At 42.8% G+C, this 16617-nt stretch overlaps 1 protein-coding gene across 8 annotated transcripts in view; it reads left to right on the forward strand.

Annotated features, from left to right (window-relative positions):
* The window catches only part of EBF1 (EBF transcription factor 1), a 387980-nt gene that overhangs the window by 1352 nt on the left and 370011 nt on the right, over positions 1-16617 (forward strand). For all 8 annotated transcript variants that reach the window (XM_036423506.2, XM_036423507.2, XM_036423508.2 and 5 more), the window contains exons 2-5: positions 1785-1941; positions 2518-2581; positions 3124-3179; positions 15520-15593. In XM_036423506.2, the coding sequence (XP_036279399.1) occupies positions 1785-1941; positions 2518-2581; positions 3124-3179; positions 15520-15593 (351 nt within the window). The remainder of the gene's footprint in view (positions 1-1784; positions 1942-2517; positions 2582-3123; positions 3180-15519; positions 15594-16617) is intronic.

Here is a 16617-nt window from a genome sequence, read left to right on the forward strand (position 1 = left end):
TTCTTTCTTTCTTTCTTTCTTTCTTTCTTTCTTTCTTTTCTTTCTTTCTCTTTCTTTCTTTTCCTTCCTTCCTCCTTCCTTCTTCTTTCTCTTCCTTCCTTCCTTCTTCCTTCCTTCCTTCCTTCCTTCCTTTCATTTCTTTCTCATTCCTTCCTTTCCTTCTGCCTTTTTGTCTTCCCTCATTTTAAAACTTTCCTTCTCTTTCCCTTCATTCCTTTCCTCCCTCCCTCTCTTCTTCCTCCCTCCTTCCTTCCCTTTTCCTTCCTTCTTTTCTCCCTTCTTTCCTTTCTCCCTCCTTTTTTACTTCCCTCCCTTTTTTCCCCCTTCTTCCCTCCCTTCCTCTCTTTCCTCTTCTTTCTTCACCCCTCCCCCTCATTCTTCATCCCTGACCCTCTTTTTTTCTCTTCTTTTCTGTGTTCATTTTGCCCCAGAATCTTCTCTTATTCCCCCTATCAGTGTTTCTCAGTCCACTCAGGAGAACAGCAACTCCCAACTTTAATTCTGACGTCTCCTGGAAGTCTTCCCCACCCTGTCTCCCTGGCCCCTCTAGCCCCTGTCCAACTCTCAGCCTCTGGGATGCTGGGTTGTGTTGCCTTCGGGCACTGCCCTTGGAGGTTGACAGGGGGAACTTCCCTGGGCGCCCTGGGCACTCTTTCTGGGGACTCCTGGTCCCAAGTGAGAAATGGCCATTGCCCCCCACCCCTCCAGGCCACCGCCAGCTGGGCTTCAGGGAGTGGGAGACCTGGCGGCCCCAGGCCTTATCGGACCCAGCGAGGGCGGAAGGGGAAGAAGGAAGATGACTAATTACATCATCCTTATTTTCTCTGGGCTGCGGACAAGTGTCGTTAACACTGTTTCCATCCCCACTGTGTACAAAGATGGGGGTGGTAGGCAGTGAGAGTGAGTTGGATAACTGGGCTTGAAGTGAAAGTGTGTGTTTGTGACACGTGTGTGTTTGTGTGTGTGTGTGGGAGCGCGCTAGTGTGGGGCAGGTCAAGCTGTCAGTGGCCGCCGCCCCGCTCCCCGGGCGCCCCAGCCTCTAGCCCCAGGGTGGGCGCTCTCAGCCGTGAGCCCTGGTTCTTAGGGTTTCTGCAGAGTGTGAGGATTTCTGCGGAACGGGAAAGTTTGTCAGGACAGGTCTTTTTTATTTAAAAACAACACCACCAAACACAAAACACCCCAGCTCCCCTTTCCACAGTGACCACCCCTGACAGCTCTGCGTTCCATCCTTAGACCCCTTTCCCCCGCGCTTTATGGGGCGGGTGGGGGGCCCGTGGCTTCCCGCGGCCGGGCGCCCGCGCCTGCAGGGGAGCCTGAGGTTTCCCGGAGGATGGTTTCCGCAGCGAGCAGCTGAGCCTGCTCCCCATCCTTCCGCACCAGCCCACGGAGCAGAGACGGGAGAGACTCGAGGGGGCGGCGGGACCGATCCCCATGCCCCCTCCCGCTGAGCTGTCAGTGAGCTGCTCCGTTCCGCGGACGCGGGTTCGCCTCCTCCACGGCCACGCTCCTGGCTCCCCACGCCGCGCGCCGGGCCGGAGCCCGTGCCTTCCCTGCTGCGCAAAACGCAAACCAAACTTTCGCGGCGCTCCCGCGAGTTGGGGAGGGGAGGGGGCGCCCCGTGCTCCGCGTGGAGGCCAGGACGCGCGAGAACACGCCGATCCCGCCGTCGGGTGGGAACCGGGCGGCTGCGTGGAGGGCGCCCCCCACGGGCGTTTTTGGGGGGCGACCAGGGGTCGCGGGTGGGTGTCCCGTGTAGCCGTCTAACTCTGCCTCTTTGGCCGCAGCGGGGTGGGTCTGGCCCGGGCTCACTTCGAGAAGCAGCCGCCCTCCAACCTACGGAAGTCCAACTTCTTCCACTTCGTCCTGGCCCTCTACGACCGGCAGGGCCAGCCCGTGGAGATCGAGAGGACCGCCTTCGTGGGCTTCGTGGAGAAGGAGAAAGTAAGTGGGCGCCGCGCCCCGCGCCTCGCCCGGCGGGGGAGCAGGCCCAGGCGCCCGGGGGCGCGCTCCTCCCGCAGCCGCCCGTGCAAAGCGCTCCTGACACCGTGCGCAGGGTCTTCCCGTCCTGGGCGAACCCCGGCTCCTGCTCCAAAAAAATAAAATAATAAAATAAAATAAAATAAAAGAGTGTGCGCGTAGTCCCCCAGAGTCGGAGAGAGGCGAGCCCGGCTTCACCCTCCGGGGCGCCCCGGGAGGAACGCGCCCTCCACCCCCTGCGCCACCCCGCGCGGCTCCTGCCTCCGCTGGCCCAGGCCCGAGCCCCAGGGGATGGGGATCGCCTGTGCGTGCCCCCACGGAATTTTCTGGTAGGGAAGAGGGGGCAGTCAGGGTCGGGTTGTGGAGGGGCGCCGGCAGAGGGGTCCCCCCAGTTGGCCGCGATGTGTGCTGTTCCCGGCCTGTCCGGACTCCCCGCCGGTCAGGGGGCCCGGAGGGGAGAGTGGCCTCGAAGTCAGGCCACGAGCTCACGCCGACCTCTCTCCTGCGTCTCTTGTGTCTGTGCGTCCTGATGCGACCCAGGAAGCCAACAGCGAAAAGACCAACAACGGGATCCACTACCGGCTGCAGCTCCTCTACAGCAATGGTGAGGCTCCGCACCTGGGGCTGGGGCGCGGGTGGAGGGCGCGGGGAGCTGCAGGGCTGCAGGGAGGAGAGCGCCTGCGGGACTCGTGCTCGTTCACCTGCGTTTCGCCCGAAGAGGCTGCACCTGAGAAGCCCTGAGTGGCCCGTGGACAGACAGCCGGGGTCTGAGCTTACCTGGGGCCAGGTGTGGCTCCTCGGCCCTCGATGGGCCGCTTTCCCCTCCCTCCCCTCTCATAAGGCCGGTGCCTTCCGCTCAGCCCAGACGCCAGGCCCCAAGCCTCTGGCTGGCCCCCGGGGGCAGGAGGGCGCAGAGGGCTCCCTGGGAAGGCAGAGTGGCCAGGTGGGGCCCGGCCCCGTTGCCTGCTGCGGGCGGGTGGGGGGGCTGGCTAGCTAGGGCTAGGCCCGAGGCCCCTCTCTGCACCCTGGGCAACGGGGTCCTGGCCTCGGCGTCCCATGCTTTGTGTGCTTGTTTGTGTGTTTGTTGGTTTTCGCGCAGATCCCCTCTCACTTAATTCTCCTTGTTCCCCTCCTCTGCTCCCCCAGGGATAAGGACCGAGCAGGATTTCTACGTGCGCCTCATTGACTCCATGACAAAACAAGTAAGTTTCTGCATTTCGCGCCGCAGGGGTACGACTGTAGGGCAGCAACATATAGGGGAGTCCAGAAGCTGGCTGCTCCCAAGCGGAGGGCTGGGACTCGAACTCTCAGCGTCAGGGCTGGCCACAGACGCGGCTCTCAGCGCTGCCTTCCTAGTGCCGGTGCATTCTGGCACTTGTGCCCGCCGCCGCGTGGGGAAGGTGGCTCGAAGGCTCCTAAGGGCAACTCAGACCCTAGGACCAGGGGCTGCTGAGTAGGGAGAATATGGCTCAACTTTGCTTGACCCCGCCCGGTGCCCCAGGGGGCGGGCAAGGTGTCCCAGGGAACTGGTGAGGAGTGGGCCAGATGTGTAAAACCCACACCACTTGGGCCTGGGGTAGAGGGAGCGGCCGAGGGCAAAGGCAGCTTCTCCAGGAGTGGTGAGGAGGGCTGAGAACACATGTCACAGGTTTTTTAAAAGGAGGTGGTGGTGGTGTGCTGGAAGAGGGAGCGACAATTGTTAGAGGATATTTTGCAAAAATCCTCCTGCTTTTTGCCTCTAAGTTTGGCAAGAAGCCAGGCAGCATGAGTGAGCTTGTGGTCTTAAAGGTACATGGACTGCATTTTCTTAAGCTCCCCAACAGGCATGGAGTCAAGCAGTATACATTAAGGTTGAGTTATGGTTTAAAAGATACAATTATGAGCCCAGTCAGAAAAGAGGCCTGACGTTTTAATGAGGCACAGGAGCTCCCCCCTCCCCCCTATTCTTTTAAATTTTAAGAAAAAGTTTAGTTTCAGAATTAAGTAGTAGCTGGTTAGGTAGTTGGAGAACTTAGTCACAGAAAAAAAAAAGAAGACAGGTTTATTGGGTGAGGGAAAGAAATCAGAACAAAGAGAAAAGTTATCCATTGTGTACCAACTACCAATTTAGTAGGAGGGTTAAAACTTACTTGCTTGATTGTGATTTAAAAAGATTTCCTTTGAAATAAGGGAGGTGATCTTCTTTCATTGATATTGGTTTGGAAGGTTTCAAATTAAGGTGTATATATACATATATAAAATTTGTTTTTAGATAAGCATGGCTTAAATATGTTGTACAAAATGCACACCATTAAGCTGTTGTAAGTTTTAAACTCTATCGGCAAGAATAAATTTAATAACAGCTAATTTTGATTATTACCTCATAATTTCATTTTGAACCAAGTAGAAAAGGAGGGTATGAAATATATTTTTAAGATAAATATCTATTGAAACCTATTTCAAGTATTTGCAAAAAACTGGACTTTCTTAAAGATCTAGTCATTTCTTGGTTGATTGTTCAGAGTAAATCCACATTTATACTTTTAGTCTTGGTCTTTTTTTTTTTTAATGGTTTTTATTATTATATAGGAGAATTCCCTTTTAATTGGATATATTATATTTTGTTAATTTTCCCCTGCTAAGCAGAAACACAAAAGCCTAATTTCAATCACAGTTGTTTTTTTCATGATATCAAAATAAAAATGTCTTAAGTGATTTTTTTAATATTGTCTTTGATACCTTGATTATCCTTTCCTGCCATTCTCATCCCAGGAAAGAAAAGATGGGATGGGATGGGGAAAATATGAACTCTAATATGTATTCCATATGTATTCGTTAGAATTTACTTTTTGAAAGATAAAAAATCTCCACATATTAGTATATAAGGCCTGTCTGCTCGTGCAACATTGACAGCTTAAATATTAAATTATATGTAGCACTATGAAAGCAACAGTTGTAGGGAGCACAAAATTAGGATATGTTTGAAGTGATTAACTTCTCTCAAAACTTTATATTAGACCCCTTACACAAAAAGTGCCACCAAAAATCAATTTTCCCAGTATGAAATGAACTGACTTTACACACTTTCATATGATGGGAGAATACTCTTTTATATTTTTATAAAGCAATTTCATGATTTTTATAAAGCAATGCATCGAATATCATTTTACTAACAAGGTCACAGAGCTTAAGAAAAACTATAAGCCATCCTTTGACCTCTTGGTTATCATAAATTCTACCAGTTGCGTGTGTGTGGACTAGAACAAGATACAGTTTATTTTTAATAATAGCAGGTATGAGAAAGTCATTTGCCATAATATGACATCTCACTGGAAGTTAAAATTACAAATGTATACAATTCTATATTTTGGTGAGGAGTGACCTGAGAAAAAGTTTAAATAACTCTCTGAATTTAGTCTAAAAATATCAAGAAAAAGAGATTTTTTTTTTTCTTTGAGTCATACCTGTTTGCTTTCATAGTAATTTCCTAGTGCCTTCTATGTAGCTTTCACTTTGAAAGGCAATCCTTGCCCATTCTCCGGCTGCATGTTCGTTGATTATGTGCTGTAAGAGTTTGGGAAGTAGGTTAGCTTCTTGGGTACGCAATTAACACAATAGTCTTTAAAAAGCAAATCAGTTTGAAGAAGCATAACTTTCCTTAGCTGTGACATAATTATTATATTTTAGCCTTGATGAGTAAAACAGGGGGTCTCATTTATTATAGCTTGAATTATTCTATGATAAGTAATTACCAAGTCTGATAAAAAAATGCTTAAATTTTTTATTTTAGTTAAATATGTGGTAACCCATTCAATCAGAAGTAAAGCTAAAGCTGACTAAATAAATGGTTAACCCCAACTTCACCCCCGCCCCCCCTTAAATTCTTCTAGATAGACTCAGGATTTTGATACTTAGAATGCAGACTGGAATATTTGTCAGTGCTGTGATGAGTTCTAATAGCATCATACGTTTCAGAGAGCATATGTAGGCACAGTTCAAGTCTCCCCTTAGCTGCTGGTTTATTTTTTCAGATCTGAGATACAGCGTTGTGTGTGCGATGTCATATCTTTGCCTCACAAGATGGGGTTAAAATTCAAAGGGAATCTTTGGCAAGCAGAATCCAAAACTAGCAGTGAACTCCACATTTTTATAGAATGTCCCTGATCTTGGGTGGAGTTAGAATCATGGAGATCAAACAGAAATGTACTTGACCAAGATATGTTGGTATGACATGCAGTATTTCACACCTTTTCAAAGGGTCTCATGACACTCTTTTTGGGTAATGACTTACTTTTGGGACTCTCCCGGAAAGACGAAGCTTCATTAGAAGTGAATGTGTAAGGACCCGAGCCCCTATCCCTCTGCCTCTTGTACAAAACACAGAGGATATAAGGATATTTTAAAAATTCACCCACCAACTAGAAAATAAGAGGCTTGCTTTTTGGGAAGGGTTGTTCAAAACCAAGTTTAGCTGGACTAAAAATAGGTTGTTTTTGTGTCATTGCTGTTTTTGGTATTCCATTAGTGAGCATTGCAAAAACGCCTGTAGAATTCAGAACTTTATGGCTGTTGAATCCAGAAACAGGATCTAATGCAGAAGCTCAAGTGAACCCGGTGGGGCAGACTGAGGTTGAATCTGCTTCCTTTCAGGTTTTCCTGTAGTATTTGAAATTGGATTCTGTTCTGTGATGGCTTCACTGAGTTATTTATCTTTCAATAGTTAAAAAAAAAAAAAAGCCTTTAACTTATCTTTCCTCCTGATATCTTGCTTTAAAAAAAGTGACATTTTAATAATTAAAAGAAAGAGTACCAAAGTCCATAAAGTTATCAAAAACAAAAACAAAACTCTCCCTGCACCCAAACAAAAGTTTTTTTTTTTTGTTTTTTTTGGAAAGGGGAAAATAATGGCCACATAATCCTTGAATGTATGGTTGAAGTAGGTGATGTGGTGAGGGAACTCCTAAAAGGTCCCAGCACAGTGGGTGGTGCAAGGAACAATAATCAGAAATGCTGTCATATTTCTTTTCCCAACTAATCTTTATATATCTGTTTTGATGTTCCTGGTACTTTAAGTTATTGATGCAAGTGCATTTTTCCTTATTGATTGTTTCATTATATCCTGCCACAGCTACGCAGATTTGATTAACAACCCTTTCAGTTCGTGGTTCTTCATTGGTAGATAAACACATTTTTAGTATTCAATAAGTTCCAAAGGAATTCACTAGGTCAGGAGAGAGGGTCTTTCATACATTTGGGGAAACAAACAAAAAGCACAGGGTAAGATTATAGTCAGGAGCCATATTTCAGCAGCTTTCTCTCTTCTTTGGTAAAACGTAAAAAAATGCAGGTGATTTAAATTTCCTTGCACATGGAGGAATGAAGAAGTTTGGAATTTTTATGCATGATCAGGACCTGTGTTTGGGAAAATGTAAACTCATCACAGTGGAAAATGTGTTGTTTGGAGTCTGGGGGTGAAAACAAAGCTGATGGTTTTGGAGAGATTGCCGGAGCCAGATGGCCTAGTACTTCCCCAGTCTGGCGGTCCAACTGCTCCCTCCTGGATAATATACAGCCATTTGTTCGGGGATATTTACGCTAGAGCTGTTTCCATGTGAATGTTTGAACAGCATTAAAAACGAACATATTAGTAGTGATGCATTTCTAGAACTTGTATGACTACACCGATAGACTGTTCTTTTGCCTTTACGTACATTGCTGAGGGGCAAGAAGGAGGGTTTGGATATTGGTGAATTGTTTATATAGTTGTTGAACAAGAATAATTTGGTCTTAGTTAGTAATTAGAATATGTAAGCATTTGGAATTAAATTAATGGAAATAAAGGGGCACCTACCCCGGAGCTCTGTTGTGAGAATTATATGAACTCATACATGTGAAATGCTTAGTATAGTGATGGGCACGCATTAAGTGCTTAATAAATTAGCTGCTGCTATTATTATTATTATTATTATTATTACTATTATTATCCCATTGGGTTGACAAAGCCAGTTGAATCCACTAATATAGATGTAAATGTAGTTATCATATGAGTGAAATATCTTTTATAATATGGGGTTGTTAGAATGATTCAGTTTTTATCTTGGTGTTTGTATAATGGAAGGGATTTTAGTGTGTTTTTTTTTTGAGACATAAAAGATGTATTCTAAAGCCAACTGCTTTTGGTACACATTCTCTTTTTATTCAGGGCTGTGATGTAACTAAACAGCATACTGAATATGATATCATTCCTTTGCAACTTTCCTAATTCAGTCCTGAAAACGGCCTGTTTGGCTGCTGAGCTGAAATTACATCTTTGTAACTTGTTCACCAGTAGCCAAGCTGCTAATTGAAGCAAAATAATTTTTCATTTTATCCTACTATTAATGTTGGAAGGCTGTTTGACACAATTGTTTATGAAATGTCAGATGTGTAGTGTTTTCTTTGGCTCAGGTTAATTTCTAACTAACCTTCTAGAAATTTCTAGGATCACATTAGCAAGCACTTTTTTTTTTTTTTTAATGACAAGTAGTGGAACTTGGTGGTCAAATAAAATGATTCATATCACAGTTTGCTGATATTGTAGGTGTTAGTATTATTTTTGATTAGTTTCAATTCTTGATCATTTGCTACCAAAGCCTTATTGACAGTCTGTTTAGAGGACACTTCACTTCTGCTTGAAGGAGATACTTTGTATATTCATGAACTCTTTTTTTTTTTTTTTTTTTTTAATGAACTGATTATTTAACATGACACATTAGGTTTGGCCTTTTGTACGGGGAAAAATAGAGTAACATATATTCAAGTTTACTCTTTGGTTTAAATGGAAAATTAGGCATTGTTAGTTATAGATAACTTATCTACCTTCCCCCCCAAAAACTAATGATGACAAATCTCCTATTTGCTTGTAAACCAAAATGACTAATACAAACATTTTGTTTCTAAAACCCTTTAGCATTTTGACAAACCAAAGTCAAAATATTCTCCTCACCCTCTTTCTTTTGGCAAGGAACACAAAGAGTTAAAACTATTAGAAAAATAAACAAAGAAGGCCATGCTTAATTCTCTGTATTTCCTTTGGCATTCTATTGAAGTGTGATCCTGGAGTGTATGTTCACCATGTATTTTTTGTTTTACTGTGTGGTCTTTATCCACAGTAAGTTTCAATTAACTTTTAAAACCCAGTGATATTTTAGAAAAGCAGGATGAATCACACTTCACAAGATGCCTTCTAAAAACAGTGGCAACCAAAGCAGATTTTCACTATTGATTGATTATTTCTTTGCAAAGATGCTGTAGGTTAATTTATAATTGGGCATTTGAAATTGATGGCATTTTATCCTCTCATGGTAAACCTTCTGCCTTGTTGCGTAAGGATGTGAAAGTTTAACAATTCCTGTTTTTTTTCTTCAATTTTGTTAATTATAAAACATTATTCTGGGAGAAAAAAAACAAACCTCTCAATGTGAAAGTTAATAAAGTATTAAAAATAATTGCATATTTTCTTTCTGCTTAATAGAGGAGAACATTAAAAAATGGGAGGCTAGTCTATCAGAAAAAGAAATCTCCAGTTACAGAAAAAGAAATCTCCAGTTATGTCATTTTGACAACTTGTTTGTCAATTTCTCCAGGTTTTTAAAGTTGCAATGAAGTTAACTCTGTTTATTCTTCAACTTTTCTTCCTGAACAAGCATTCCTGCCATCTTAAGGCATTTACTTGCCATTGGTAGGATTAATATACACATTGTGTCCTACCTGATACTATATTCTTTTTGTTTCCTTGCTTAAAATTTCAACTTGCTTTACCATTCATCCACTTATTTAAAGAATATATTTTTCTATGTCTTCTCTTCCCTGCTTGCCCATCTCTGTGACAGGCCTCCCATCCCTACTCCTGGTAAACACATTGATTTATTTAAACCACTGTTGTCTTTGTTGCTCTCACAGCAGACTACCTTCCTCACAGGGAGCAGACGCATGATTTACTATGGAGGATGAAAATAAGCCTTCTTCTTGGTGTTCTATTGTTTGGGCCCTAAACCAGCTGTCTATTAAAATGGTTTCACTTAAAATAGTCAATGCTGTTTATATGCTTCTGTGATCTCCCAGCTGATCCAGCCTCAATGAGCTTTACTCACACCCCACAGAGACACACATTTAAATGAGGAAGAAAAGCAGGAACTTCTTCCGAAATTGGTGTTAAAGGATCCCTTTCCTTTTAGGCTTGAAGTCTGGGTTTGCTAAACTGTGAACCAGTCTTGGCGTGTGTACTGTGACTGTAGATGGTAGAGTTAACGTGTGGCTGCCAGTTGTGTGTACAGGCTGGAGGGGGAACTTGGTGGCATTTTCAAAAGTCTGTCTTATTTTTGACAATCTGCCTTAGGGATATTCGCCAACATGAATTTATCATGTTTCCCTATGTTGGATCTCATTAGACTGTTGATTTCCTGGCCCATACCTTTTATATAATAGTGTGTGTGTGTGTGTGTGTGTGTGTGTGTGTTTGTTAGTAACAAAAAACCGCTTTCGGTGAGGTTGGAGGTGAATCCGTCTTTGACTGAGTTCCACTCCCTAGCTGTTACACGGAGGTTCCAGTTTACTCTAGTCAAAGGATTTGAGCTCTCCTCACGGGACAGTGAAAAGGCTCCTTGTTTCACTTGCTTTTATTTCAGAAGTCACAGAAGCAGCAAAGCGCTTCTTTCTCTGCATTTAGGTGCTGAAAAATATTGTTCTGTTGAGGCCCCCAGGAAGGGGAACAGCAGAAACTTCATGCTTCATTTCTCCCCAGAGTTCCTAACAACTTCTGAGCAAATCCAAACTCATGCTTTCATTTTTTCTGTGCCCGATTTGGAGAAAGAGTCTCCCTTTGGACTCAGTGGCAGTTTGGCATTTGGTAGATATGTATTACAGAGACCCTGGAACTTCAGCAAATGATGCTTCCTCACCAGAGATGAAAACATGGGGTTGCTGGGAGTCCATGGGTTATTGACTCTTTGGGGGTGTCATGTGCATTTTTGCAGCATATCTTTAACTGAATATCATGATGGGCCCACTGATTTTAATGAAACTGGCAGCCGTAGTAAGAATAATACATGTCATCCAGAAATAATCAAAACAAGAAGGCCTGATGTAACGGATACTCCCTCCAAAAGAACAAAAAAATAATTTTTTTATTTTTTTTTTTGCAGTAGGGCAAACACCATCAATACCTGTGAATTTATTTACCAAGTTACTAGTTTAGCACGACAAAAAACTGAAATTGACACAGAGATTATCAGGGGTATTAAGAGAACATACAGAATGTAGTGATAATAGGATTTTATAGAAATGTGTGATTATGAATTTTTTAGCATCGTGTATGAGATCTAATCAGTTATTTACAGTGTTTCCCTGGTTCTCCAGCTGTGATTGCAGAAAATAAAGCAGGCAGATATAATTTTTTGGTTCACAAAATATTTTCAGTTCACATAATGCATTTTTTTTTTTTTTTTTGAGTAAAGCAACTTCTTAGGTATTTGAAAAGTTCCTTTAAGAATACAGGAAATCATGGATGAAGAGTTGAGGGATAATGGAATATTAGCATAATCTAGATATTTCTCCCAAAAGATAGTTGTGAATTACATAAGGTGTGGAAGTCTGGCTGATTATCTCTGTTGGACAACAGGCACCACCTTAACCAAATGACCAGAGTTTACTGCCAGTAGTGCAATTAGTTGACAGTGAGATTTGATACACGGAGAACTCAGCACCATGTCTTGTTATTCTGGCCCTTAATTACATAACTTAGTCTAAGTCTGAGGAGACATCAGACAAACCCAAGTTGAGGATGTTCTACAGAAGAACTGGCCTGTATTCTTCAACAATGCTCTGGTTAAGATATTCCCATTTTGGAGACATAACAACTGAATGCAATAATTGGTATTGGAATATGGTGTTTTTTTGCTTGTTTGTTTGTCTATTAGGACATTATTGGGTAGTTGATGAATCTCAATTAAGGTCCATAGATTAGATGATTGTATCAATGTTGATTTTCTGATTCAGATCATTGTATTGTGGTTATGTAAGGTAATTCCTTGTTTTAAGGAAATAATAGCTGAAGTATTTAGGGTGTGTCTGCAGTTTACTAATAAATGGTTCAGGGAAGAATAGGAAAGATTAAAGCAAATTTAGTAAAATGTAAATATTTGAAGAATCTGGGTAAAGAGTATGTTGAATTTATATGTCTTTGCAACTTTTCTGTAAGTCTAAAATTATGTCAAAATAAAACCTTAAAGAATGAGAGGCTAACCATAAAAAAGTCATTTTGATGGGCCAGTGGTAAGGAAATGTTTTCTTTCTGTGCACATGCTTTTGTAATTTTTAAATTTGTTGCTATTTTTGTTTTGTGTTGGAGTTAGATATCTTAACCAGAGCATGCTCATGGGTCCCCACCCACAGTGTCTTAAGTTTCTCTCATCATTTACAGGCTCTAGAAGTCCTGGGTTCATCAACAAAGCACATTAGAGCCAACGAACTATAAGTTAATTTTGTAGCATCTGTATGTACCAAATAAGGATAATTCCTGGGTAATTTAAGTAGTTTTATCACCAAGCAATTGAGGGTTAGGTGAATGTGCAAAAGTAATTTTATTAACAAATTGAAGCTGTATTATGCAGTGATACAGTGTTAAATGTATCCCAATGTGGAGAAAAGAAAGATGGGGGCATTGGTAAATGTCTGTACTCACTGCCTCCCACAACCATGTCAAAATTACAACTAAAATACAGAGCAACTATCATCCAGAACCGCTGGAAAGCTGGCTGAATGGAAGTCCTACAACTAGAGAAGTAAAGAAGAAAGCACACTGAGACTGGTAGGAGGTGCAGAGGCTTGAAATGGGCTGGTCTGAGACCCTGTGTGGTGCTTTTTAAATTGTCTCTGTGGAGGCTGCCCAGGGGAGCAAGGAGTCTAAGCTCCCAACCCGACCCCCTGCCCAGAGTCCCAGAGCTGAGAAATGAAGTCCTTATGGGCAGTAAGACCTACAGGCTGTAAAAATCAGTGTAGATTGGGGTGCAGTGACACAGAGGCTGCTGGAGACCCAGCTATTCTTCTTAAAAACCATGAACTGAACCTACAAGGTCCCACTTCATCTGAGCTCCAGCACTAGGGCAAGGCTTTGGGCAACACAGACACATATAAGGAGGAACTGGATTGTCTGGCATTGGGGCAGGAACTTGGGGGTGGCTTTGTCCCAGCCAGAGGTGCTTGTAGGGATCATGGTTCCTATGCTGGGACCTCCCCATTGCAGCTATTTCTGTAGTTCCCTAAGACCCCATCTCATCCAGCTTACAACCCCACCCAAGCTGTGTGCAGTGGCTTTTGCATGTGACTAGCCTGTCCTTTCCCAGGCCTTGCTTTATAGGTGGGACTCATCTGGGCACTTATAAATGTGATACAAAGAGGAGGAATCTTCAGATTTCTTTGTAGCTCCTGCTGGGTGGCCCCAGGCAGTGGCTGACTTTGCACCTCCCTGGAGACCCAAGAGCCAGTGTACCCAGTGGTCAGTGTCAGGCCATACCAGATTACAACCTATACATCCATAAGCGACACACTCAAGGGGCAGACTCAGTGAGCACCAAAGCCCCACTGAAGCAAGCCCTTCTCCCTAGGGGTGTCTTTTGCATAGCAGCTCTCCTACTGTAGTGGCAGCTGGTCCTCACAGCCAATTGCCCTGGAGGTCAATTCCTCCCAGTGACACCAACAGCAATCAAGTCTCAATAACAAGACTGTGCTCACAGCCCACAAAGGGGTGCACTTAGAGTGTCCAGCTCAGGTGACTGGGAAGGTTGGGCCACTGGGACCAATAGAATACCTATTACATAAGGCCACTCTACCAATTCAAGGAGACATAGTCCCACTACTCAATACATAGAAACAAACATAGGGAAGCAGCCAAAATGCAGAGACAAAGAAACATTTCACAAATGAAATAAATGGAAGAAATAAAACTATTGGATATAGAATTCAAAATCACAATTATAAGGTTACTCAAGAATTTTCTAGAAACCTCCTCCCAAAATGGAAAAGGACCAGTCATAAATTAAGCATAACTGACTGAAATAAAGAATAATATACAGGGATTCAACAGTAGAGTAGAAGATTCTGATAAACAAGTAAATGATTTGGAATATGAGAAAGCAAAGAACAACCAACCAAGAAAGCAGAAAGAGAAAAGGATCTAAAAATATGAAGATAGTATAAGAAGCCTCAGGGAAAACTTGAGTGTATCAACATTTGCATTATGGGGTGCCAGAAGAAGAGAGAGAGCAAGATATTGAAAATGTTTTTAAAGAAATAATGATAGAAAATTTCCCCTACCTGATAAAAGAAATAGACTTACAAGTCCAGGAAGCACACAGAGTCCCAAACAAGAGGAACCCAAAGAGGACCACAGCAAGACACATCATAATTAAAAGACCAAGTGCTAACGACAAAGAGAATCTTAAAAGCAGCAAGAGAAAAGCAGTTAGTTACTTACAAGGGAATGCCCATACGACTGTCAGCTGATTTCTCAACAAACTGTGCAGGCCATAAGGGAGTGGTAAGAAATATTCAAAGTAATGAATAGCAAGGACCTACACCAAGATTACTCTACCCAACAAAGCTATCATGAAGGTCAGATAGAGCTTCACAGACAAGAAAAAGCTAAAGGAATTCATCACCACCAAAGCAGTATTATATGAAATGTTGAAGAGTATTCTTTAAGAAGAGGAAGAAGAGTAAAAAGAAAATGATAAAAATAGAAACAACAAAATGGCAAATACATACCTATCAACAATTGAATCTAAAAATTAAAATAAACTAAGAAATCTAATGAATAAAATAAACTGGAGAATAAAATGGAATCAGAGGCATGGAAATGGAACAGACTGATGATTCTCAGAGGAAAGGAGAGTGGGGAGTGGGAAGAGATTAAACAAAGATATTATATGTACGGGTGGGTGTACACCCTGGAGAGCACATGCTTTCTGCCTGCTGGTGGGAAGAAGGCTTTTCCCTGATTGATGAATCATCTCAGAGAAGACAGTGAGAGAATGGATTCATTGATCATACCTCCTCCACTTGTTTCCTGCGGCTCATCTCTGGAACACTACATGCTGGGGCTGGAAGTAGTAAAATGAGGAGGGAAATACATACAAATCCGTGTACTTTTCTATATTTTAAATCAATAGTATCTCAATCTGCTAAAATGGCTGGGTTCTCTCGTCGTTGTTGATTAGATTTCTTTTATTCTGAATTGAGGGTGAACTGTGGTTGTCTTGTTGACAGACACCCATATCACACACGGATGCAGAGATGTGTGTCATAGTGAGGCCACAGAGAAACATGGCTGCTTCCACTCAGTTTGGGTTGATCCTTAACAAAGTATCTTGAAACAGCCCAGAGAGGCCTTAGCTCCTGAAAACGTCTGGGCCCGCAGCAGTGGAGAAGTGGTTAAGAACTCAACTGTGATGATTTGTCCTCTGCTACCTGTTTCCATTCTTAACTCAAATCCATTCTTAACTTTCTTCTTCTTCTTCTTTTTTATAGGCCATAGTGTATGAAGGCCAAGACAAGAACCCAGAAATGTGCCGAGTCTTGCTCACACACGAGATCATGTGCAGGTAAGAAATACCTTGTTCTCTCCCTTTAATTAGCAAAGAGAAGATGAATTTGTGTCTCCAATCTAGATGAACTCAGGTTTATTCTGGGGGTATATATTTAATCTTAAATTAGACAATATAAAAAGAACCCATGGACTTGAGTATTTGGCACTAAATTGTCAGGCATCAGAGTAGTTCTCAATTATTTATCAGAGTTCATCCTGTAAGATATATTACATTTCCATGTTGATATCTGCACTGTTAATGGGCACAAAGCAGTACCCTCCCCTTGTTCCTTTCAATCGAATAAAATACAATATAACGCTTTTAGTGCTAATATATGCACTCAACCACATTGCTAGTAAAATGAGTAAGAGTTCAGTTGATGTCAGTAGAAGCCTCCACTTGATAAGACTTAAGGTATACAGTGGTTCCCCCCCTTAATTCTTCCACTTAAAAATAGAACGTCCATACATAGGTAGCATTCCTCCTTAAACTGAGCGTGGATTTTCTTTCATTCACCGCCCCCCCCCCCCCCCCCGCCCCCAGACTCTGATCTCTTAATCTTAGTTACCCAGTGTGTAATTATGACAGTGTAGCTAATATTTCTGAGGGCTGGTGAGCTTTCGGAAGGATAGCAAAGAGGAATCCCTGAAAGCTATTATATAAGAATTCATATCACTTGCAAATGAGGGTCTTTATTTTTGCCTGTTATCTGACTGAAGCCACATTTGAAAACAGGCCTCTAGACCACATTCAGTTCCCTGGTCTCAGCCAGACCTCCACATGTGGGAAAGCAGACCAGAGAATGAACACTTTTTAACTTGCAGTTTAGGATTCTTATTCTTCATAAAGCAACAGTGGTTCTTGGCTCCCAGCATATTCTGAGTAATTGGACGAAGCATGAAGGTGCCACTGTGCATCAGAGAAAGGCTACTAATTGCTTTGTTAGCCATTCAGGTGGGCTCATGCAGGCTTGGCCCCTGACTATTACTGACCAATCCTGTTAGGGCTTCAGCATGAGTGGGCTTTATTTGCTGTGTAC

This window comes from Pipistrellus kuhlii, unplaced genomic scaffold, assembly GCF_014108245.1.
Source record: "Pipistrellus kuhlii isolate mPipKuh1 unplaced genomic scaffold, mPipKuh1.p scaffold_m20_p_8, whole genome shotgun sequence".
NCBI classification, from domain to species: Eukaryota; Metazoa; Chordata; class Mammalia; order Chiroptera; family Vespertilionidae; genus Pipistrellus; species Pipistrellus kuhlii.